At 43.5% G+C, this 22,648-nt stretch overlaps 1 protein-coding gene across 1 annotated transcript in view; it reads left to right on the top strand.

Annotated features, from left to right (window-relative positions):
* The first annotated feature begins 5,446 nt into the window (after positions 1-5,446).
* SSFA2 (sperm specific antigen 2) overlaps positions 5,447-22,648 on the top strand; it is a 36,545-nt gene continuing 19,343 nt past the window's right edge. Inside the window, exons 1-7 of the mRNA XM_009885617.1 lie at positions 5,447-5,564; positions 6,413-6,469; positions 9,235-9,271; positions 10,600-10,698; positions 11,212-11,420; positions 12,352-13,040; positions 16,687-16,759. Coding sequence (XP_009883919.1) covers positions 6,415-6,469; positions 9,235-9,271; positions 10,600-10,698; positions 11,212-11,420; positions 12,352-13,040; positions 16,687-16,759 — 1,162 coding nt within the window. The 5' untranslated portion in view covers positions 5,447-5,564; positions 6,413-6,414. The remainder of the gene's footprint in view (positions 5,565-6,412; positions 6,470-9,234; positions 9,272-10,599; positions 10,699-11,211; positions 11,421-12,351; positions 13,041-16,686; positions 16,760-22,648) is intronic.

The raw sequence follows: 22,648 nt of genomic DNA on the forward strand, positions 1-22,648 counted from the left end.
GCGACGGGGGGGCGCCCCCGCCGCCCCGCTCTGGCTCCGGCCGCCGCCGGCGGTTGGCTGCTGATGCGGGGCCGGAGCCCGCGGCCCCCACGATCCACCCACGGGGCCGGAGCCCGCGGCCCTGCGGTCCCCCGACGGGGCCGGAGCTCAGGGTCCCCCACGCGGGGTGGCGGGCCGGGTAGCTCCCACTTAGTGGAGGGGAGGAAATCTCGGCAGTGTCCTCTCCCGTGGGTCAGCGTGGGCATCTCTGGGCTCTGGAGTGGTGTTTGCCGTCGGCGCTGTCACGACCCTCTCAGGGGCACCCTGCGGTACTGTATGGGCTATACCTTCAGCTGGGTTTACTAGGGGATGGGGAGCAGTAGCGTATGTATGTATGTATGGCTAGTGAAGAGCTGACTTTTGGCACCTTTCCCTCCTTAGTGCCTCATTAACAAGGCTGAAGACTTTCAGCCACTGAGGGAGGAACTCTGTTGAGGGAAGGCAACGGTTTTTTGGAAGCTGCTCTCTTTCTCACCAAGGGGCTGCGGTTCGGTTTGCAGCCGTCCCTGTTGCCTTGCCTGGCTTTTGCTGCAGATTTAAAGACACAAAGCTTTCACTGCGATGGCTACTGGCTCTTCAGGACTGATGGCACAATTTAGCCTAACTTGATTTATCCAAGTCTTTCTCAATGTCCTGCCATCCTTGAGATGTGGTACATATATTCCGTGTTGCTGTTACAAAATGCTTCTTTGGTGTTTGGAACAGGCTAACAGCATTACTTTTTCTTCATCTTCAGTCACGTAAAAGCGTAAGTGCTACATCCAGTAGCAGCTGCTTTTGTCCCATCTTTTTCTCCATTCAATCCTAGCAGCCCTCAGAGCCAGAGTTGGTGGGGGAGAGCTAACCATTAGATTTCAGTAGTTAACAATGACATTTCAAGACCTCCCCTACTTGATATCTCTGGTTTCCTTCTCCTTGTGAGAGCAGCGACATTAAGATGAAAATTTACCTCTGAGATTAGCTGTGCCTTTGTGATCTTTTGATCCCATGAGTGGCTGAGCTGAGCTCACTCCCATACCTGAAGAGTGGATTGCTTTATAGCTACAGGGTCCTCGGTAGTTTTCTTTGGATATCTACAGGCTGTGCCTTGGAGGGGGTGTTGGCAGCTAGAGGCTTGAAATCATACTCTATCCCTAAAATACAATGTTCGGACCTGACAGGCCATTCTTCCAGAATGCCAAAATGGGAGAAGATTTTTCTCACTTTACCTGAAATCTGGTGTCCTGTTGGTGTAGCAAAGTATATCTATAAAAATAAGCATTATACATTTTGTGCTTTATTAGAAGTATTTTTTGAGCAGGGAAGGGAAAAAATGGAGGAGTGAAGGGGGAAGAGGCCCCCGAGAGAGAAATTCTTCCTAATGCTGCAGTGCCACTTCCCTCTGTATCTGCAGGATTTCTGTCTAGAACCTTCCCTGGCCTTGTCACCATTACCATTTCCATAGGAATTTAAGGAATAGCACAAAACTACAAACTGACAATGTGAACATCTAATAGATGGTCACAAATCTTGAATAATAACACAAAGCTTGCCATTTTATTCATGTGCTCCAGTAACTGTGGTTAAAACTGGCACCAAACACTTCTATGGAATGTGTTTGCATCTGTGATTCACAAAATATGGGATTCTTCTTTTACACTATTTCCATATTTTACACGTAAGGAAATAAAGCATGAGTTTACCCTTTTGCTAATACATAGATGCAAATTTAGTTCATGCACGTCTGTGAAATCCGTTGTGGCCCTTGCACTGAGGTTTTTTAAAGTATAGCTATTTACTGTTGTAAATCTTTTCAGAAGGATCTTGTGTTCGCCTCAGAAAGATAAAATTTTCTTTAAAGATCTCTTAAACCAGACTATTCAGACTGGAGTTAGCTTCTGACTCTGTAATGTGCAGAGTGCGTGCATATATGGTTCGTGTCTGAGAGGTGTAATCCCTGCTGCCTGGAGTAGTGCACAGTCCCTCGTGTTTTAAAACTGCAGAGTGGTTTCATTTTTATGTATCTATACACATGGGAGCAGTAGCTAGTATGTGAAGTAAAGTGATTATTCAACTTGCACTGTTATAAAGTGACAGTGTGTATGGAAACCTCGAACTGATCGTCTCTTGATAACAATGTATATAGGAAAAGAGGACAGCAATAACAGGAGACAGAACAGCCCTACAGATACTGTAGTGTGTTGTTTAAAAAAGTATACTTTAAAACAACAGTAGTGAAATTTACAATTGTTGGTGATAATCCTTATTTGTTTAGCTTTGATTGCTACAAAGTGTGGGCAACATATGCAGACTGAGCTTCTGTTTCTGGTCCAGCACACAGCCTCATGCTTACAAGTTAGCTCTGTTGCAAAAATATAGCCATTACTACAAGTGAACCTTCAGTTACTAAAATAAAGTATTTTCTCTGTTACGTATTTTATAGAAGCAGTCCTTTCCATTTTGTCTGAGTTTCTGTAAGCTTATGTACATTAGAAGAAAATTGGCACTTTTAAAATCTAATTTTCTGTTTTGAGTTGGCAGCAGCACAAAAAAACTTAGTATCAACCCGCTGCATAAATAGATCTGCTTATAAGAGTTATTCCTTTGTTTGTTTCCAAAAGCATCAACAGTGTTATAATATGGATAAAAAGAATTACTAGCTGTCCCTTGATATTCATGTTAGTGGTTTGGGGCTCTTATTACTTGGCATCTGTGTTTCACATCTGCTTCGGAGAAGAGACAAGGGTTGCTAATATCCCATGCTATTTAACTTGGTAGACACTTTTTTAAAAAAACAAAACAACCAACCAACAGCAAAACAAAACAAAAAAAAAAAGCAAGTATCACACTGTGCTGAGAATTGTGGAGGCTTAAGAAATGTTACCCAAATGTCATATGTTACCCAGAGTTTCAGGTTCATTCATGTTTTGGGAATCATGTGCCTTTGAGAAAGGCATCCTTTGCTCTCTCCCCAGTATTGTGAAAGGGCATTTTCAAGTAATAAGGAAGCTTACAAAGGTTTTTAGTTTTAATTCTTGTAAAGCTAAGACAGGAAACATAAATATTTGTATTATACTGATAGAAAAAAAGAAGTTTTTGATGTGTGTATTATATTGATTCACTGTATTTAAACTCTGCCAGCAATACAGGGGATGCAGAGGTATTTAGGAGCCATCTCCAGTAGATGTGCAGGAAGCGAGTTCTTGAAATGCCTCAGAAGAGATTTTTCACTTCAAGTTTAAAATAAACATGGCTCCTACCCAATTAAGGCTATAAAAGCTGAGGTTTAAACGCTTTTACAGCCCAGTGCAAAACCCTTGTCCCCTTGCTGAAGACCACCCTACCACAACTGGAAGCCGAGCAAACCCGCCTCTGGGATGAGAGGAAGCCTTGAGGCTGTGCGGGATCCTCTTACCTGCTCAGTACCCATGTCCCGTAGCAATGTGGTTCATTCAGTTCTGTTGTAGACTGATATTGAGATAAGTTATTGCCATATATGTTAAAATAGAGTAATAAATGAGTGAACACAAATGGCAAAACCATAGGATCCCTTGATCCAGGCACACGCATGCTTACTTACTCTTTGCTATGGCTGCCCTGTGGTTGCAAAGGCTGCCAGAATATGATGGGGACCTCCTGTGATGCACCTCCAGTGGGGAGACCTAGTCCTGAGGGCCGAGCCAGTGGAAGGGTCCCCCAGCCACAACCTTCCCCAGGGCATGGAGCAGCTCTGAGATGTAGCCGGCCAGGCTGCCTTGTGGGCCTTACCGGTGAAAAACAGGCTGGCACAGAAAGGGAGAGCTGTCTGTGCTGTTGTCCGGGGGGATTTTTGAGTGGGTACTTGTCCCTTGTTTAAACTCGTGTTGTGTCTAGTTCTTAAATGCAGGTTTCTCAAAGGCGGAGGGTGTAAAGGCGGCTGTGCCTGTGTGCAGCGGTGCAAGCAGGGCAGCAGATGGGTGGTTGACGGGGCTGCGTTTCTCGTAGCTGCTAACATGCTGTAGAGGTGGTGGACTTCATTTCTGAAAAACAAAACCCGCCAGCTTCAGTGGTTGCTTTCACCATTTTCAGCCAGCCGGTGCGTGCAGTGCTGACCTTGGCTGTCAAAGTCGCTGCCGGCAAGTTTCTGCATCGACAAGGTAGAGATGTGGAAGTAGCTACCGGGGAAGGAGAGGAAGGAGGATCGGAGCGCACCCATCAAAGCCAGAGAGTAAACAACCGGCATAGTTATTACCTCAGAACATAAGGCTTGTTGTAGCGTGACAGGTTTAGACAATAGGCCCTAAGTTTTTTCCAACCCTGACGGGACAAACACGCAGAAACTCCAAATATCTGAGCCTCAGCAGAGTCTGTCCTGTCACCCGAAACAGCCTCCTGCACCTGGATGCTCTGGCTGTTTCCCTTGGCCTCTCACCGCAGTGGGGCTTTGCTTTGCTGCGCAAAAGACACGTCGGAGTGAGCTTGCTCCCTATCAGCAGCCCACACGTGGAAAGTGTGAACTCTTTTCAGAGGGAAAAGAAAAAAAAAAACCAACCAGGTTGTGAAGCATAAGGTCTGTTAGAAAGCAGATGCAAACTTTCCTTGCTTAATTTGGCCATGGCACCAAAACAAATACTGTATCGGAGCACTGTTTACTTTCAGGTCTTTGGGCAGGTTTATGTGTTTGTCTAATTAGAAACCCAAATGAAACTTACATAATATAGGCACGTAAATCATCTGCTTACCCCTTCCTTATGAGTATTATATTTCTGAATTTGTTTTGGGCTTTGAAAGTTAATGCTGCACTCCTTAATAGTGACAGGCCTTTGGTTAAACACGTCTCAGAGACAAGATGTGGAAACATCCAGCTAATGTCAACAAGTGTAGCATAAACCCAGAGAGGGATTGGACCTGTCATTTGTGTGGTTTCTGGTGCTCCTTTCGGGCACCATGAGGTTCACGGTGAGGTTTCGGGGAGCAGCGATAGGAGGGATCATCCAAATAAGAGCCAACAGTGAAGAGTCTGTAAAGTATCAGAACTGGCAAGTGACAGCTAACATAGCTGTCAAGATTTTTATCTTGTTCCTGATCACCAAATACAGCTTTTCACCCTGCTCTCCAAGAATTTTTAAATGTGTAGAAAAATGGCAACAGTTTTCGTCACATAAACGAGATGATTCAATAAGTGCATTCAAAAACACATGCTCATTTTTTCTGGGTGTTTTGCTGAGCAGCCCATGATTTTCCTTGACAGAGGGCTGCTAACCCCTGAGCTTTGCCACTGACGGGTGCCTGCGCTTTGCAGTTATTATCAACCTGTTTTGTTGTTTTTCCCTATAAGGCGTATTTGTCCAGAGGGCTGGGGATTGTTTAGGAAGTTATTGCCAGTCCTCAGATGTTTGTGCTTTCTGGGGGCGGAGGGAGGGACAACTGCTGCTATCACAAGCTTGTTACACACTGTAAGGAAGGACATGAAGCAGCAAGTTTTTAAAGTAGTATTAATCTCTTCTGTGGTTTCAGAACGCCTCTGGGAGCCTCCCTGGATGAGCAAAGCAATCCTCTGTTGAAGGGTAAGAAAAGGTTTTACCTACTGAAATCTCTTTTGCTGGGAACTGCTTTCACGGATGTTCAGCTGAGACCTCGGCTCTTTAGCACAAACCACAGCCTAGTCGGCGTTGCTGAATTATTCTCACTGTGCAGCAGTTGTGCCCGAGAAACTGGAGAGGGGGGAAAAGATCGTGAATAAGTCTTTCTGGACAGTTTAGTAAGTCCCCCAAAAAAACTCAACCCAAAATGAGCAGAACAGAGAGGTTGTAATTTCCTGTCGAAGCTGGCGAGCATTAGGCAGTTTCTGCCTCTAATAACTCCGGTTGCCACCCCTGGAAATTTTACTATCTGAGCAGGTCTGAGTACTAAAGTTCAAAGTACAGCGAGAATGTGCAGGTAGTGACAGGGTGCAGAGGAATTACTTGCTGTGCCTGGAGTCTTCGCTTCAACTCTTAATCCGGTACAGGGAGAGAGAGGGGAATGCTTAAGCTGGACTCAGACTCTGGATCCCCCTGGTAAGATGTCTGGAGGGTAGATAACACAGCACCAGAAGGTACAGATGCGTTGGGTGGTACCTCCAGGTTCCCACTTGCAATTAATTTGCTCTCAGGTTGACGCGGGGGTGTTTCTGAGCACAAAACTAAAGCAGTGTTGTAGGCGTTCTCTTTCAAAATTTTTTTTCTATGTTCTCAAATGTAACTTCTCACTTCTTAGTGCATTTTTAGCGTATGAGTAATGCAGGGATTGTAAATATAGTCTGGTTATATCCTTTTGTATTGACTGAAGTGTCTTGCTAATATCTTTAGTCAAGCTGTTGGAAAGAAAACACTGCAGCATTCTAGTTGTTGAACTGCTCACTGTACGTTTTCAGGCATGCTGGTGAGAAATGGAGGAAGTTTTGAAGATGACTTATCCCTGGGAGCTGAAGGTGGGTGTGGCAGGATTATGACTCTTTTTCTAGAAAATAAAAAAAGTTCAGTCATCTGATTTTTATTTTTATTTTGAAAGACAGCATTTCCCTTCTGGTCAAAGACAGTTGATAAAGCTGGGTAGAAAACCAGCACGAAGCACATAGGAAAATGCAGGAAGATTTGCTTTTTGAGTTTATTAGACTTGTCACTGGTGTTAAACATTCTGGTCTAACCCGAAGGTCAGAGGCATCCCTGAATTCACTCCTGCCTTCTCATTTTAATGCCCGCAGCGGCAGCACAGCCTGGAGCACACGCTGAGGCTGTGAGAAAGTGGTTTCTCCTACTTGCTCTTCTTGTCCATGGGTTACTCTTGGCAGCCAGGCATGCCCCACTTCCACCAAATCCCTTGGGAGTGGCATGTGCAGGCTGTTGAAAGGAGGAATGAAATTCTGTCAGGCAAGAGGCAAACCCATTAAGGGCTAAGTGCTTTTAAAAATGAAAAACACCAAAGCTGAGTAAGTATTTTGGATCAGACACGATATACACTTTGCTGTCGCTAGCTGCTTGCCTTTTTTTTTTTTTTCTCTTCCTCTTTTTAAGGGGAAGGAGATGTGGCTCTTCATGGTGGACTTCTTTGCTAGAAAAAAGATTTTAGCCTCTCTGTTGATCATGGGGTAGAGGTGTCCATAAACAAATAAACTAACAAAAACACTGTGGATCCTGTTCAAACAGCAGCATCCTGAAATAAAATAGATAAAAGTGGTCTCACAAACTGGGTTCTGGGGTTATCTGCAGGATAGGCAATATAAAACAATATCTGGTTTCGGTGTAAAATGGAAAAAAACAATGCAAAACTACTCGCCCCCTTTAGCATTTAATGTTTTTTGAACTACAGCTTTTGCAAAGTGTCTGAACTTATATAGTAGAAAGCCCTTTTTTCCACAGCGGTCTTGCTAGTGGTGTCAAAGTAGAGGGACAGGGCCTGGAGGAAGGAAATATCTTTAATTTTTAAAGCTTCAAGACTTCTAAGGAAAACAGTTGATCTGATAATGACCTTGATCTGATAATGATGGAGAAGCAGTAAATTAGTCTCTTACTGCAATAGATTAAATAGGATGAAATTTTCTTTCTGACAGTCTTTTCTGCTTGTTAGATTACCTGCAGTACAAAGATTTCATAGGAAAAGTTTCTTTGTAATGATAATCCAATCTCTGAGCATATGACCAAGAATACAAGAGTCAGTATGTTTTAAAACACCGTATCACTTTTTTCTTTTCAATTTTTTCCCCTGATCATTCCCAAGAATTTCTGGGTTTTTTATGAATGTTTAGCATGATTTAGGCAGAAGGTCATTTCCCTTCTTTTCGTATGACAAAGGTCCCAATACTAGAATTGCTGGTTGATTTCCCTGGGTAAGGATTGCTAGTGTTTCTGCTGGGCTTTGCTTCCCGTCTGAGAACAAGGGGACGACAGAGCTGTTTGGAGCAGCGCTGCGTGCCCTGCTGGACAGACAGCCCCTTTGAGGCTGGTATGAATGGCCTGCCCTTGTGCATCCCTGGCTGCCGGAGTCCATGTACAAGCCAGAGCCCTCTGGGAATGGTACAGGGGGCATCGGGCAGAGTCCTGTAACCCCAGCCCACTCCTGAGCTCTTAAAACCCATGGTTTGGCACTTCAGACTAGTCACCAGCTAATCCATATAGATAGGCTTACCTTCATATTATAGGTAAGAATATATATTAAAAAAAAAGAGATGTGGTGTCTGCGTTTTTTATACATTTAAGTTGCCTCTGAAAAGAAGAGAGAGGTTGTGAGGTTTCCATGTTTTGCTCTCAGTCGCTGACTGTGCCCCGCTGGCACAGCGAGTTGAGATGCAGGGTTTTCCGGGCAGCGTGTTTGACATTACTTTGCTCTTTTTGTAGCCAATTCTGAGGGCTGCTATAACATATGTACGCTCCTTGCCTGTCTCCTGGGGCAAATTTGTTAATGTTGAGTCACCTCTTGGGGAACCCATAATTTAAGGCTGGGGCTCAACTCTCTGGCTTGTCAGGGTGTTGATTTTCTGAAGGAATAATGGTGCCCGGGATGTTCCCGTGTGGAGCTGGGCCGATCCAGCTGCAGAAGGCGCTGACTTCCCTGTTGGAGGCTGGTGGCCAGATGGTTCCTGGTGGCTGGTCTTCCTCCAGAGCCCTCTCGACTCCGAGTGCGGCCACTGGTCTCATCAGCACCGCCGGCTTCACCTGGCTGTTGTCCACGGATTGCACAGCTCAAGCAGCCGGTGCCCTGCCCCACTTCGAGAGCGGTCTGTGCTGATGAAGAGACCAACAAATACACAGTCTCGGTGCCTGGCCGTGGGGCCAGCTGCCTTTCTTACGTTCTTTACTTTCTCTACCAGAGCAATCCTCGCGTGCCCGCTTCTCCTCCTCCCCTTCCCGCCTGGGAACAGCCCTGCAGCTGGTAATCCTGCCTTCAATTGCAAAGCAATAAATGGTTTATATAACAATTACTAGCTTACCGCATGTTAAATTTTAAGTTAATATTATTAATGACAGTATGTAAACGTGTGTCCGTGTGAGATTTTATTCTACACAGAGCCTGAATAAACCAGATCATCTTTATATCAGCCGTATACTAGAAACCCTTGACAATCACATTTATATGGGAAGAGAAAAATCTGGCTTATGCGGGGGCATTGGTAAACACGCTCGCTGCCTGCTTCTTCATACCAGCTGTGGGAAGTGTAATTCTGAAGAGGTCTGTGCGTAACTTCTTCTTTCTCTGCAGCTAATCATCTACGGAGTGATACCCAAATGGAAACATGGTAAACATCTTTTTGTTTGTTTGTTTACTTCAGAGAAATATTTATACTGAAGGGCGGGAGGGAGAGGGGGCAGTGAAGTCGGGGAGGCTACCCCAGAGCTAAAGCTCTTCTGCTCCTGTCTGTTTACATGAGAGGGAAGGAGAAGATCCAGATAACACAGAAATAGTCATCAGGAAATGCAGAAAAAAAATGCAGATTCTTATTCTTCCAGCAGACCTAACGTAGATTTTGGGGTCACAGTAGGAAAATAGAGGAATGACAAATCTAAGTCACTTAGTATGATTTACCTTCTTTGACTCACTGACCCCTCACCATTTCATAAATTTCAAGGGAAAATTAGTTTTACCTTTCAGAGCAGATGTCCTTGGGGAGTAGGGAAAAAAAAAAAAAAAAGACTTTGAGAGAGGAGAGGCTCCTGCTTTTCAGGGAGAGCTTCTAAATAATATGTGCTGAAACTAAAAACCCATTGAGACTTCAGCAAATACTGGCACAGCCCATGTGGGCAGCGTCCTTGCAACTCCTGAGCCGGGCTCCATAAATGTGCTTTTAGGTGAATCTTCTGTCTTCTTTGGTTTCTCAGTGCTTGTTCTGTTGTATATGTGTGTGCGTGTGTGTGTGTTTGGATCTGTATGGTAAAATTCACCCTGGGAGGGTTTGTCCCCCAGAGAGGTTGGCTGTAACGGTATGTTTGAGCCTAAGGTACCACCTGATGCTGAGGCGGCTTCTCCAGATGCAGGGAGGAAATAGTTTGGGATTGGGAAAGAAACTGGCCAGCAGTCTGGGTTGGAACTTACCTTGCTCCCTTTCGTCCAACCTGGAGCCTCTTCGGCTTCCCGGGCCCCTGCCGGGACAGCTCACAGCCTCGCACTGCTGGTGGGTGGCGGCTGGAGGTGAGGGGGAGGTGGGCACCTGAGGCAGGGAGAGGTGGCCCTGCCATGGAGAGGTGGTCCTGCTGGAGGAGGCAGGGGCACGGGGAAGGCAGGGAAAGGCAAGGGAGGGTAGGGCGGCTCACCCGAGGCCGGGCTTCCTTGCTGGAGGAGGGTGGGATCGGGGAGGGTGGAGCAGCAAGGGGAGATCAGGGATTTGTTTTCTCAGCTTGCATTTGCCTTCAAAGTCTTACCGTCTACGTACATTTTTACTGAGGCGTCCCAGGGTTCGCTTTTGTTATTGTATTTCAATAAATGACATGGCTAATATAAACCAGATAACGCTAAAGGGGAAGAGAGAAATTCAGCGGCACTGGCGGCTTAGCTCTCCTCAGAGACGAAGGATCGAGTGCCCGAACAAACGAGGTTTATCGCTGGGGTCTTCTCCGTTTGTGTTGACAGCAATGGTGTGCTGGCGAAGGAGAGGAGGCTGCAGTTCCACCAGAAGGGGAGAAGTATGAACTCCACCGGGTCTGGAAAAAGCAGTGCGACTGTTTCAAGGTAAAAGAGTACTATGCTTTGAAGGTCATGGCACAGTTCAGTGGAATTTGGCTGCATTTTGCTGGCAAAACTTGCTTCTGTTCCTCAGTTTAATGGACTTGGCTTGATTTATGTGCATTGTTGCATTTAGTAGCCGAGAAGGGAATTTTCATTTGGTTGCTTGAAAAACTATTTGTTTTCAGTTGTGGTTTGCAGTAAATACTAACAAATGGGCCTAAACGTTAGAAATGTCAAATTTTAATGACATTTTAAAATACGAGCTTGGCAGAATAAGGGCTGACTTTCTAAATTACAGGATTGGATCTGAGATATGTCTGGGCTGATGGCTCTGGTGATGGGAACCAAAACTTCAGAGGCAGAGATCTCCATAATTATGTCCTAAAGTAGGTTGAGCTGTAGGAGTTAAAAGTACAATAGACCAAGCTGGCTACTGGGCTGAATTAGCAGTTGGACAGGAGGGACAGGGTCTTAAAAGGAGACAAGTAGATAGTAAACATATTTTCATTTGTTTAGTGTTTCTGAATTATTGGAGCTTTATGAGGAAGATCCTGAAGAAGTGCTCTATAACCTTGGTTTTGGAAGAGATGAACCAGATATTGCTTCAAAAATTCCAGCAAGATTTTTTAATTCATCGTCATTTGCCAGAGGGATAGATATCAAAGTGTTTTTGAATGCCCAAATACAGCGCATGGAAGTGGAAAATCCAAATTTTGCTTTAACAAGTAAGTATGTTTTTGAAGCGAATTTTAAGTTTTTGAACCTTGTAAACAACCCCAAAAGAATGTGTATATATAATATTCTGGCAAACCCCCTTTACAGCCTAAAGGCCAAATTCTATTCAGAATCCATAATAAAACTCTTGCTTGGTCTTAAATATGGCAAAAGGTGACCATCAGTGTTGTACACCTTGAGGTGAGGGGAGGGGGTTTATAGTAGGGGAGGGAAATGAAAGGCACCCTGTAAGTTATACTGCCTTCTGGTTTGTGTCGTCCCTGTCTCGCTCCTAAGCTTGTCTTCTGTTGTAGCTTCGGAGGACTGAAACAAATAGCAGTATCTGTCTGTTTCTTGTGTTCTTCAGTATCTGGGTGGGATTTTTGAAAGCTGTCAGCAGTGACCTACTTCTGTCGTTGTTGAAATCTGGGCCAGTACTTCTATTGACTTGGGCAGGAGCTTTGTTAGGTCAGTAATGAGCCTTGCTGAAATGAGGGCATAGCTGAAATGTCCTCTTGTACTTGTAGATGGAGAGCAATGCGAGTGACCCTTTTTTTCCTAGCACTTTGTAAATTAACTTGCACTTGCATACCTGTGTCCCTTTTTTACTTTGTGAAGGCTGTCCATGCTGTTCTTGTGTGCATTTAGTAATGACTCTTGCAAAGGTTTTTCCATTTTTTCATACTGTGCAGTATCACTTTCACGTTATGGGACAAGGCAGTGTTCAGTCAACCTTTGGGGCCCTTGATATAAGTAAGAGGAGATTTTGGGCAGGGAGGGTGGCGTGGGTGGGCAGAGATTATGATGAAAATTCCCTCTTCAGATATGAAGAAAGCTGTTCCTGAGAATTCAAACCATTGTGTAGAGATGGTTTGACAGGTCTGGGATGTGACGACTGAAAACATCCTCGTAAACTCTGCCTTATGTTTTGTTCTTGTGCAGGTCGTTTTCGTCAGATTGAAGTGCTTACTACTGTGGCCAATGCTTTTTCTTCTTTGTATTCTCAAGTCTCTGGGACTCCTTTGCAGAAAATTGGTAGTATGAATTCAGTGTCTTCTAGCAAAGAGGCATCCAGCCCTCCCCCTTTAAACCGCAGCAATACAGCCAGTCGGTTAATGAAGACCTTGTCAAAGCTCAATCTGTGTGGCACACAGCAAGCCGATGGTAGCGGCTGCTCCACTCCTTCACCTGTTGAAAAAGGGAAAAGTCCAGCTGAACTGGGGAGTGAGGAAAACGATGTTAAAAATGAGTCTAAATTACCAAAATACTCTAAAAAGAAAGACTCTCCCTCTTTTTTGGCTACTGTAAAGGAGGAGATAGCCGGTAGTCAGACAAATGCTGCACATAAACCTGGAAACCTTCCTGCTGGGACTGATGATAAGCGAGAGGGTACTGTGCCTCCAGCAGACGTGCAAAGCAGCACGTTGGCAAGCGCCCAGGATAGACTGTGTGAAGAATCTGGTCTTTTGGACTCGCCAAGCCTCAGCACCAGTTCCAGTACATCCAACAGCAGCACCGCGACGCAAAGGCTACCCACGGTATCGCCAGGTAGAGACCCCTGCGCTCCCCTTGCAAACCCATCCATAATGAATCTAATGCTGCAGCAGAAGGACTCCTTTGAGATGGAAGAGGTAGGTGGAGATAGATGGCTTTGTTTTTGCATACAGTTTACATAACTTGCTGGCTGCCAGCAGAGGAATGTTCCCTCCTGTGTAGTTGACAGTGTTTTCTCCCGGAATATTTTAAATTCTCCGAGTGATAGGACAGTTGTCGCTTTCTCTCGGTACACTGCTCTAATTGATCCTCTTAATGAAATAACTTGGTGCTGCTGCTGCTGTTGTTCCTGAGAGTCAGCGGGAAAGTTCTCATTCTTTTTTTTCGTCGAGCTCAGGTAATTGCAGCCACTGGCAAAACTACTAGGAACTTCTCCCATGGAAATAGATCTAGGTTAGGCTTTGTATATATAAAAGCCTTTGGTTTTAAATTTTTACTTCGCTTAAATTACTTACTGGAAGTCTTTATTTTTGTTTGAACAAAATTCAGTTTATCAACCGATACTGATTAAGGATAATTTTGTGGATGGAGCAAGAGTGTTGTTGCATGAAAAGGAAAGGGGCTATCATGTAGGGTATAAGGTGCTCATCTTGTGCAACTTCTGGTTTTGATGACAATCTACTGTATCTTGATTTATTTGTTCCTTGGAAATCAGCACACTCAGAGTTGCTGTTCGACATGCCTTTGGTGGTGGCTTAGTTACAAATTCTGTGCTAGCTGCCTTTTAATGTCTTCATAAATGCATGTATCCATTTTTTGATTGATAATTGTCCCAAAGATTCCTGTAAGGGCTTTGTTTATTAGGCTAGTAAATGGGCAGCCGACAAATTCAAGAATGCAATTTTTTGCATAGACTCACACCTTGAATTGTTAAGATCTGTCTTAAATGAGTAGATGTTCTTGTGGACACATTCTGCAGTGGGTCTTGGTAACAGTTCAGCAGTTAACTTTTTTGTCTATGTGAAATAGATACATAATATGAAGGATTGTGATTTCATTGGTGAAATGAGTGAAGAAAGCAAGTGAATAGAAAACCCTCAGAGTTTTACAGCGAATGATGAAGTGATGATTTAGTAGATACTATGTCTAGTGTTGTATTGTCATTACAGGCTCTCTAGATCAACTAATGTTTTAGTTGAAGGCGCTCATTAAGTAGAAGAAGGTAATCCAACCTCTTGGAGTTTCTGCCACTTGTTTGTGCTTGTGTGTCATCATCCACATGTTGTGTGACCATCTACTGAACCAGAACAAAGGACTGGTCCAGCTGAGAGGGGAAAAAGAAACGTTGTGTAGTTTGATTTTTGTATTTTTCCTAGGTTAGCTTTCAGCTGGATAATTTTCTTGATCCGGTTTGTTGTGTAGCTGCGCAGATGTTTGCGTTGGCACAATGGGAGGGGTCTGAGTGGCAATGCATTTTGCTATATTCATGATAGCTGGACCGGTTTCACATATTCCAGAGGAGAAATCCATTTTTTTGGTGCTCTTGGGCAAAGTTGAAACAACTAATTAAAAAAAAAAAAAAGGAATGGAATTTTCCTTCAGAGTAAGTTGGACTGTAAAGGGTTATGATATGAAGAAGACTTGCCGAATTCTGCACAAGCCGAGCGCGATGTGTTTGTGAAGTTTTGGTTGACACACTTTGCAATGATGCCAGAGCATAAACACAGCTGGTTTTGGCAAGACGACATGTGATGTGGGATGGGATTGTGGTGAATTTTTGTTTACACAATAGAACATATACGTATCAACTGCCTTCATATCCCTGGGAGGGAGGGATTTGGTTGTGTTGAAGAAACTTTAGAACAATACCTGGCAGCATGATTCTGTTTTCATGTGTCTCTAAGCAGGGTATAATGAACAATAAACTGCATTAGAAAAAGTGACAATAACTCCTCCCCCTGTTTTCCCAGCTTGGCTTGGAGTGCATTCATACATGTAGGAAAGATGACAGATCTATCAAGGAAGCTCTTTCCATGCTTACGAATGCCTTGGAGGTTTGAGTGCCCTTCGGAAGTCTGTGGCTGTGAAGATAGCTAGTGCGGGAGTGAGTCAGGGCAGGATTTCCCCCAAACACCCGCTCCTGAGGTGGCCAGTTACAGTCCCGAAGGTCGTGTACCAGCATCAATATTGGCTGAAGGGACGGGGAAGGAGAGGGAAGTGCTTCTGCGTGCTTGTCGAGCTGCACCGTGCTGCGGACACGGCCAGGATGCTCTCTGCCAGCTGAGGACAGGAGGCGGAGGGTATTTAGATGAGAAGAGGCTTAGCTGTTGGGAGGCTGCAAATGTAGCCATCGGAAACTGGGAGGTTTGAGAGAATTAAGACACCTTTCCTGGAGGGCCAGGCCGATCAAAGGGCCTGGAAGATTACTTGCTGGTCCTTTTTTTTAATTTTTTTTTTTTTATTATTTTATAATTAGAAATAATTCTTTTAAAAGGTACTTTTCCTAAATTTAAATGGTGAGCCCCTTCTACACTCCCCTGCATTTGGACAAAATAAACATTTAGCCCTTTGGTACAGACTTTATCTCCTAAGGGAGCAGAAGCCTTTTGATTTTTTGTGCGAGAGTAATGCTGTTCACTTGTTAATAGAGAAAAGTTCAGGCCAAGTACTTCTCAAAACTCTTGTAATTAAGAAAATGCACCCTTGTGGCTGCTGTACACATGATACCAATGCAGATATAGCTGCTGTTTTAGCCACATACTAACTTGGGCTTAAAACCATCAGTATCCTTGTTTTGCATTTTAAAGTTGATTAAAAATGGAGATGAAAATTTCATTGCTTGGTCATTTTGAAATCAGGCAGGCAGCCCATTAGAGGGAAAGGTTGGGGGGGTAGTTGGATAGGGGGGTAGTTGGATAGGGGGTTTTGTGTGTGTAGACTTGCATGTGAAGCATTAGGATTTTTTCTGTAGCTCACAAAAGAGAAAACATATTCTTGCTTTTGAACTAAACAAAGGCCTCCCTGTTGAGATTTTAGGCGTATTCTTTTCATTGTTTGAATGGTTGTCTGAGAACTGCTTTCTTAATAAGGCTGTGTTTCACAAAGTGATTAAGTAATAGGATTAATTTTCATGTACTCTTAAGTTTCCCAGTTGAAATCTGCATGGCTCTGAGTACATTATCTTCCTTTTTTGTACTGGAAGACACAAGAAGTTTCCACGAGTAGTGGCATGGTGATGTCTGGAACAGGTTCTGGCAGGGTCTGGGAAATACTTGGTAGGGCAGCAGATGACAGTCCTTATGTGCTGACCTCTTGATAGATTTTTGTATTTTGCTTGTTCTTTATATTCAAATGAGGGGCCAAGAGTGCTGAATGAAAAAGACAGTAGCAGTGTAAAGGTGGTCAAAGGTTATTTTCATGGAATTATTTTGGTCTTTCATCAAACTGAGAATGCTCAGTAGTGTCACAGGTTGTGATTTCCTGGTCTTTTTGCATGATGAATGTAACCGGAGGGGAGCCCTGCGCTGTGAGTGAGAGGTGCTGTCCTAAGGATCGCTGTTGTCCTACAGGGGCATTGCCAAGTACCTGATGAAATAATACTTTGGCTCAAGGAGATATGATTTACTCCCTCAATCATTATAGGCTGTTGGACTGGAGAAAAAAAAAAACAACCGCAACAACGCTCCCCTCCCCACATGTGCGGTATAAATAGCTTGGACATTTTTAAGCACAGGAACATATTCCAGTTGTCCTAACAAAATATTCATCTCGTCTTCCTGATAGATCCAGAGTACAGAGGGAGATCTACCACATGTTCCAGCTTCTCACCAGCTGGCAGTGACCAAGTCAAGGAAGGGTGAGTAGACTTCAACTCCCGGGAGGCAGCAGCCTGTTGCGTATCCTTCCCTCTCTGAAAAGCTGATTCAGATATTTAAAACTTCTAAAGTTTCTTTTCTTTTTAGAAATAAAAAAGATCTGGGTTTCTTTTTCAGCTAAATGACAGAACATTACTGCAAAGTGGCAACCAAATTACAGGCAAGACAACAGCTCTATAACCTCACTGGCAGTTTTCACTTTTGTACAATTGATGATAACTCAGAGGAACTGAAATGTCAATTCAGATTGTATGGGATTTCTTTTTCTCCTGGCAGATCCTGTAATTTAAGATACCTATATCAACTAATATATTGTTTTAAACGTAAATTGCATGATACATCCAGCTTTTTCGTATGCACTGCTGCTCCATCTGCGAGCTGGCTGCACGGAAGACTAGTGTCTCTGCACCCACGTGGAAATTGTTGTCCTTCACATGGCAAATTGTGCACTGGCTCTTGTTGCTCACTTGGTTTGTGCTTTCATCTCAAATTCTTATGTATGTATTTTATGGCTTGGGAGAGGGAAAAAGCTGATCTTCAAGTTCATTTTGTGATTGTTACTTTGTCCAGCGTTGGCAGGTGAAGTCCGTTCTCTAGCTGTTATGTGTAATTAAAGAAGAAATAGAGCTTGTTGCATGTAGTGAGATGCCTAGGTGCAGTGCAATTTCTTGGTGAAACGTGACTAGCGTCTCTAGATATTAAAGAGAGGCAGAAAAACCTGCCTTAAGAAACAGAGATCATCTTAGGTGCCTTTTCACAAATGAACTGACAGTCTTGTGAACTGTCAGCTGAATTGTGTTAACATGGTTGAGAATGCTTTGGACTAAGCGCTGAAGGTTGAAGGTTAATGCCTGGTTATTATAGCTTGTGCTACTAGTTCAGCAGTGTTTTGCACAACACAGCATTGCACTCACTAGTCTTCCTCTGTTACAAACACGGGCCACCAAGAAGGACCGCCAGAAACTGCATCTCTAACTGTTCCCAGCATTTCTCCCTTGGCTGTATTTTAAAGTGCATGATTATATGCTCTATGTACATGTAAAGAGATGCACACTTTACAGTTCAGGTCTCTTGTTTGCCTGCTGTCGGCAGTTTCAGAAAGAGCTTTTCAGAGAAAGGCAACTTAAGGAACCAGAGGCTGCGGTCAGGGAGGAGAAAAATATATTTTTTCATTTTCTGAAATGCTAATTTTGTGTTTTCTGTTCCCAGTAGCTATCTTACCCTCTTCTTCCTCCATGCACAGGAAAGAAAAAGTCAGCTGCTGCTGTGTGTTCCTACTGAAAGGTACCAGCAGTTCTAGCAGTGTGACTTCAGTGTGGCAGAAGCAGGGCATGCTGCCTCATGTTTCCCAGCTAGTGTATCCCACCCATTTCTGAATACACTTGGCATAGATTAACGATGACACTTTCTCATCATGCAAGTATTGCCTAGAGTTTTCTATGACTTATCTAAAAAGGATGCCAATGTTGATGATGAGCCTGCATGCTTGCTACAAGTCAGTCTGAGACCAGCATTTTATTTCATCTGTGGAAAGCTTAGGTCTTTGTTCTATATAGGTTTCAGTAAAATTGCCAAGAGGGAGAGCATTTGGCAGAGAACTTATCCAAAACATTAAAAAACAGGAGTCAAATTTTTTTTTGCAAGTTGTCCAACATGAGACAATGTAGAGGCCCGTTTTCTCAGAAAGCGGGTGCTCACCAAGTTTGAAGGCATCCCAAATTAATGGTCACTTGTTCGAACTGCTGGCCCTTGTGTCTGAATGTGAAATGCCACTCTCACTAGCAATCTCTTGAGGTGGGATCAGCATGAAATTCAAGCACCGGTCTTCTGTAGCAATGTGATTTCCGTTGATGATCCTCATACAGACCCACCTCTTTTCAGTGGTTTTGGCTCTAGTGTACATAGACACCCATAAACAACAAAAAAATTGTTCTAGATGAATGCTTCCCCTAAAGGAATACATTTGTACATTTTTTTTTTTCATGTAGGGGTACTTCTGTGCCAATTAGCAGGGTTAGTGATGTTCGGTACAGACTGTTACAAACCTTGCAGTATCATTTTACATCTGCGCAGAGGGCTGTGGATGCTTTCTCTGACATTTACAACAGTTTTTAAGGCGTTTTAAGAGGGCCTATAATAAGATGTGGAGTTCTGAATTAAAAAAAGATTCTCTTTCCTACTGAAATAGTCTGGAGACTTAAGATATGCTTGAAAGACACATTGTCTACTTCTGCTTAGACTCCCCATGAAAGCATGTTTCTCATTTCTGATTAGCTTTCTTTATAAGTGTAAGTGTAGATTTTCAAAGTGGCTTGGAAATGATTGCTTTGCTATCGTACTGTCTTTGTTAAACACTTTACAAAGAATTCTGTGTCGTATTGACTAGCTTGATGTACTTTTTAGGTTATGTCTTCCAAATGGTGCTGGACTGAACTAGTTTATCCATTATGCCCCAAACCGGCATTCTGTTCTTTGTTGTTGCAAACCTCAAATGTAGATGTATTTTTGTGTTTAGGGTTGGGTTTTTTTTAGGAACACAGTAGAGAAGTATGAAAAGCTTCAGTTGCTTTGCACTGTAAACACACAGTGCTGCTAAATGTCCACTATAAAAAAAACTTATTGCCAAGTTATCTGGAAGGAAGGTTTATTAGTTGGAAAACAAAATTCTTCCTGACTTACTTATACAGCAGCACCTTCCATTCCAAAAACGCCCAACAAACAAGACAAATATAAGTACAATGCGTAGAGAACAAAGTATTCTTGAGGCATCGCAATTTGTGAGTATCTGGTTGCTGACATCAGTGGCTCTGTGAAATTTTGAATAGCCACAGACCTGTTTCTTTTAAGGCATCCGACATTGATAGTCAAAAGTAGTGATTAATTTTGAAAATTCAGTTCTTGAAAGTGAAGAGAGCACATCATCAGCACTTCCTGTCCGTAATATATTATTGTATTTATAGCTCTCTGTGGGTGCAGCTCCACAGGAGATTGGAGATGGGGGAGTGAGAAGAAAACATTTGGAACAGATTTAGTGTTTGTGGGAGTCTTTGCTAATCTGTCCAGAAGCTAGGAAATCCCCAGGGACTCGGAAGAGTTTCTGCAGCAGGGCTCCGTACTGGGCTGGTTTTGGCAGTGCTGGAGTGCAGGGTATGATCAATATGGGAAGAAGGGGCAGCAGGTATTTATTCCCATAATGGAATATTTTATAGCTAAATTGGGATTGTCAATTAATTAATAATCTTGTGAAATCCACAGTGCAGTAGAGCCTTGCCTGTAGTGCAGGTACAAGAAACATAGATGTTACTAAAGCTTGATGGGCAGTTTCCACGTATTTCTCCTCCTCTTCTGTGTGAGCAGTTGAGTTACGCAGAAGGCACGAGACAACGACCTGATGGGACTGTTTGGATTGGTGAGACTGACAGTCCATTGGTAGCTGAATATTATTTTACAACAGATGAATGATTCCATTATTTGATAGTGATTCTCTGATAAATCTGTGCTCTCATGTTTTGTAAACTGCCGACTTGTTTCTTCATCATCTGTTCTTATTTAGAACTTTGTCAGCTTATTTGATGTATCTCTGAATACCCACATTTCTCCGGGATGTATTCAGTGCCTAAAAATATTTTTATTTTTTTATACATCTTAAAACAATAATGCAAGGGCATTTTCATTTGTGCTCTGTTTAACTGGGACGCGAGTTTGATTGTTCCTTCTGGTTTTGTTCATCTTGGCTGGTTCCTTTTCCCACACTTTCCTTATTATGCCGCCTCTGGCCTTCTCCCTCTGGTTCGGAAGATTTCCTCTACATAGTGTTGATAATGGCTTGGGGCTGCAGGGTCAACATCATGCGGTGACCTTTTTGCGGAAGGTACAGTTGCCTTAGTGGGGATATGCAGGGCAGGGGATGATCCCAGATTGGCCCCTACAAACCCAGCCTTTGGTGCTGAGTTTTCTGCATTCAGGGTGAAGAGAGGGGAGCCGTATCTCATCACCCGCTCCTTCTCTTAAGACTCCCCATTGCCAGGAGGCATTTTAATCAAGATCTGAATGTAACTCCCTAACTTTTTTAAAAAGTGTTTTTATACTTTCCCCTTGTCTGCTTGAATCTGAGAGACATCCAGGTGCCATAGAGGACGTTGTACATGTGGGTTGGTGGTTGACTGGGAGGGTGGGTACCATTATGTATCAGTAGAACCCGGTGTACTAGTTGGTATTTACAGTCTTTACAGAGCCAAACCTTGTCGTTTCACTACTGAAGTACTAGAGATTCCTGTTCTTTAAAAGTTTTTACTGCACATAAATGGTAGTGGTATAGTGGAGAACTCTGGGAACTTGAAAGAGACAAGGGTAAGGTGTGGTAGACAAGACTACTCATACTTAAAAAAAAGTCTTCTCTGATTTGCTTTAAAACATTAAAAAAAATGCTAGCAGCTCTGCAATGCAGAAAGCAAGGGATGGCTCTGTTAAGGGAATGTCTCCTTTGGTGGAAAGAAGGCGGTTTGAATCTGTTCATGCTGTGCTAGTCTCTTGCCATGGATAAAGACGATGAGGCAGGTATGCGTGCCTCTGCTCTAGATGACCAGTCGACTGGCAGTATCTGTCATGTAAGGCTGTCAAAGCATGTGCGTAAATAACAAATGCTGTAGAAAATGATCTAAAACACTGATTTTTACTTCAGTATAGCATCTCTGAGGAGGTCAAGAATTGACAGGAGACATATACATATATATATGGTTGGGTGTTTTTTTTTTTGATACCTGAAAAGGAAATATGGACTGAGAAGGAAATAGAAGGACAGGTCAACATTTTTCTTGAGCAGTAATAAGCTTCATGCACATGAAACCAGACACCAGCACGCGCACTGGTGAATCGCTTTATCTGAACTATTTGGAATCTCTCCCCTGTGGCTAAGGCTTTCACCAGTAGTGCTTTTTCCTTTTAAATTAAAATTCACCAAATAGGAAAGGAGACAGAGTGGAGGCCAAAGTGGGTGACTATTCACCTTGGAGAAGGCTGCAGGTTCCCACCAGCCTTAGCTGCAGTGGCAACCTGCTCATGGCACGCTGTTTCAGCCATATTAATTGTATCAGGCAGTTAATAAGAGCTAGTCTAGTTCTCAGGGAAGTCATTTCCATTGTCTTTACTGGGAGCTGGGTGGGGATGTCTGTCTTGAGGTAGAAAAGTTGTTTATCATCGCAGGATATTGTGGCTACCATGATAACAGAAAAGCAGCACAATTTGAAAGGCACTCCCTAAAAGCTGTGTGAAATCGCTGATACAGAAGTTTACCGGGCAGTTTGCCTCTCCTGGTGTTCACAAGCTTCTGGGCCTGTGCAGGCTTTTATTTCTATGTTAGTGAAATGTTCATCAAAATTAATACTGAAAAAAATTACTTCTGAATATCCAGCAGTTTCAAAACAGTTTTCATAATGCATTCCAATGCCTTGAGCTGTGAACTGGGATTAATTATATGATGACAGTTAAGTGGTTGAAGGAATGTGGGGCAAAATTCTGTGTTGAGCCTCTGAGAAGACAGCAGCGAGCTCTTGCCCCAGGGTGAGGAGGAGGAGGCAGGGGCCTGGGGACTAGAGGCTGCTGTCGTCTCATCCCATCTCCAAGCTTTTACGCATCTACTGAGAACTAGAGGTGAGATACCGTTGTTGCCCGTGTTACCATCTGGCTAAGCAAAATGTTTATGGTGCTTTAAGGTAAACCCCACACTTGGTGGGTGCCTCCTGTGTGTAGTCAGGAACAATATCCGTGCAATACTGCACTGCAGAGCTTACTGAGATCTCCTTGAAAAGCAGCTTTGTGGGTGTAGTGCTTGCACCGGAGGAAACCACTCCGGGGTAGCACTGAGGATTTTA

This window comes from Charadrius vociferus, unplaced genomic scaffold, assembly GCF_000708025.1.
Source record: "Charadrius vociferus isolate BGI_N301 unplaced genomic scaffold, ASM70802v2 scaffold315, whole genome shotgun sequence".
Taxonomy (NCBI): domain Eukaryota; kingdom Metazoa; phylum Chordata; class Aves; order Charadriiformes; family Charadriidae; genus Charadrius; species Charadrius vociferus.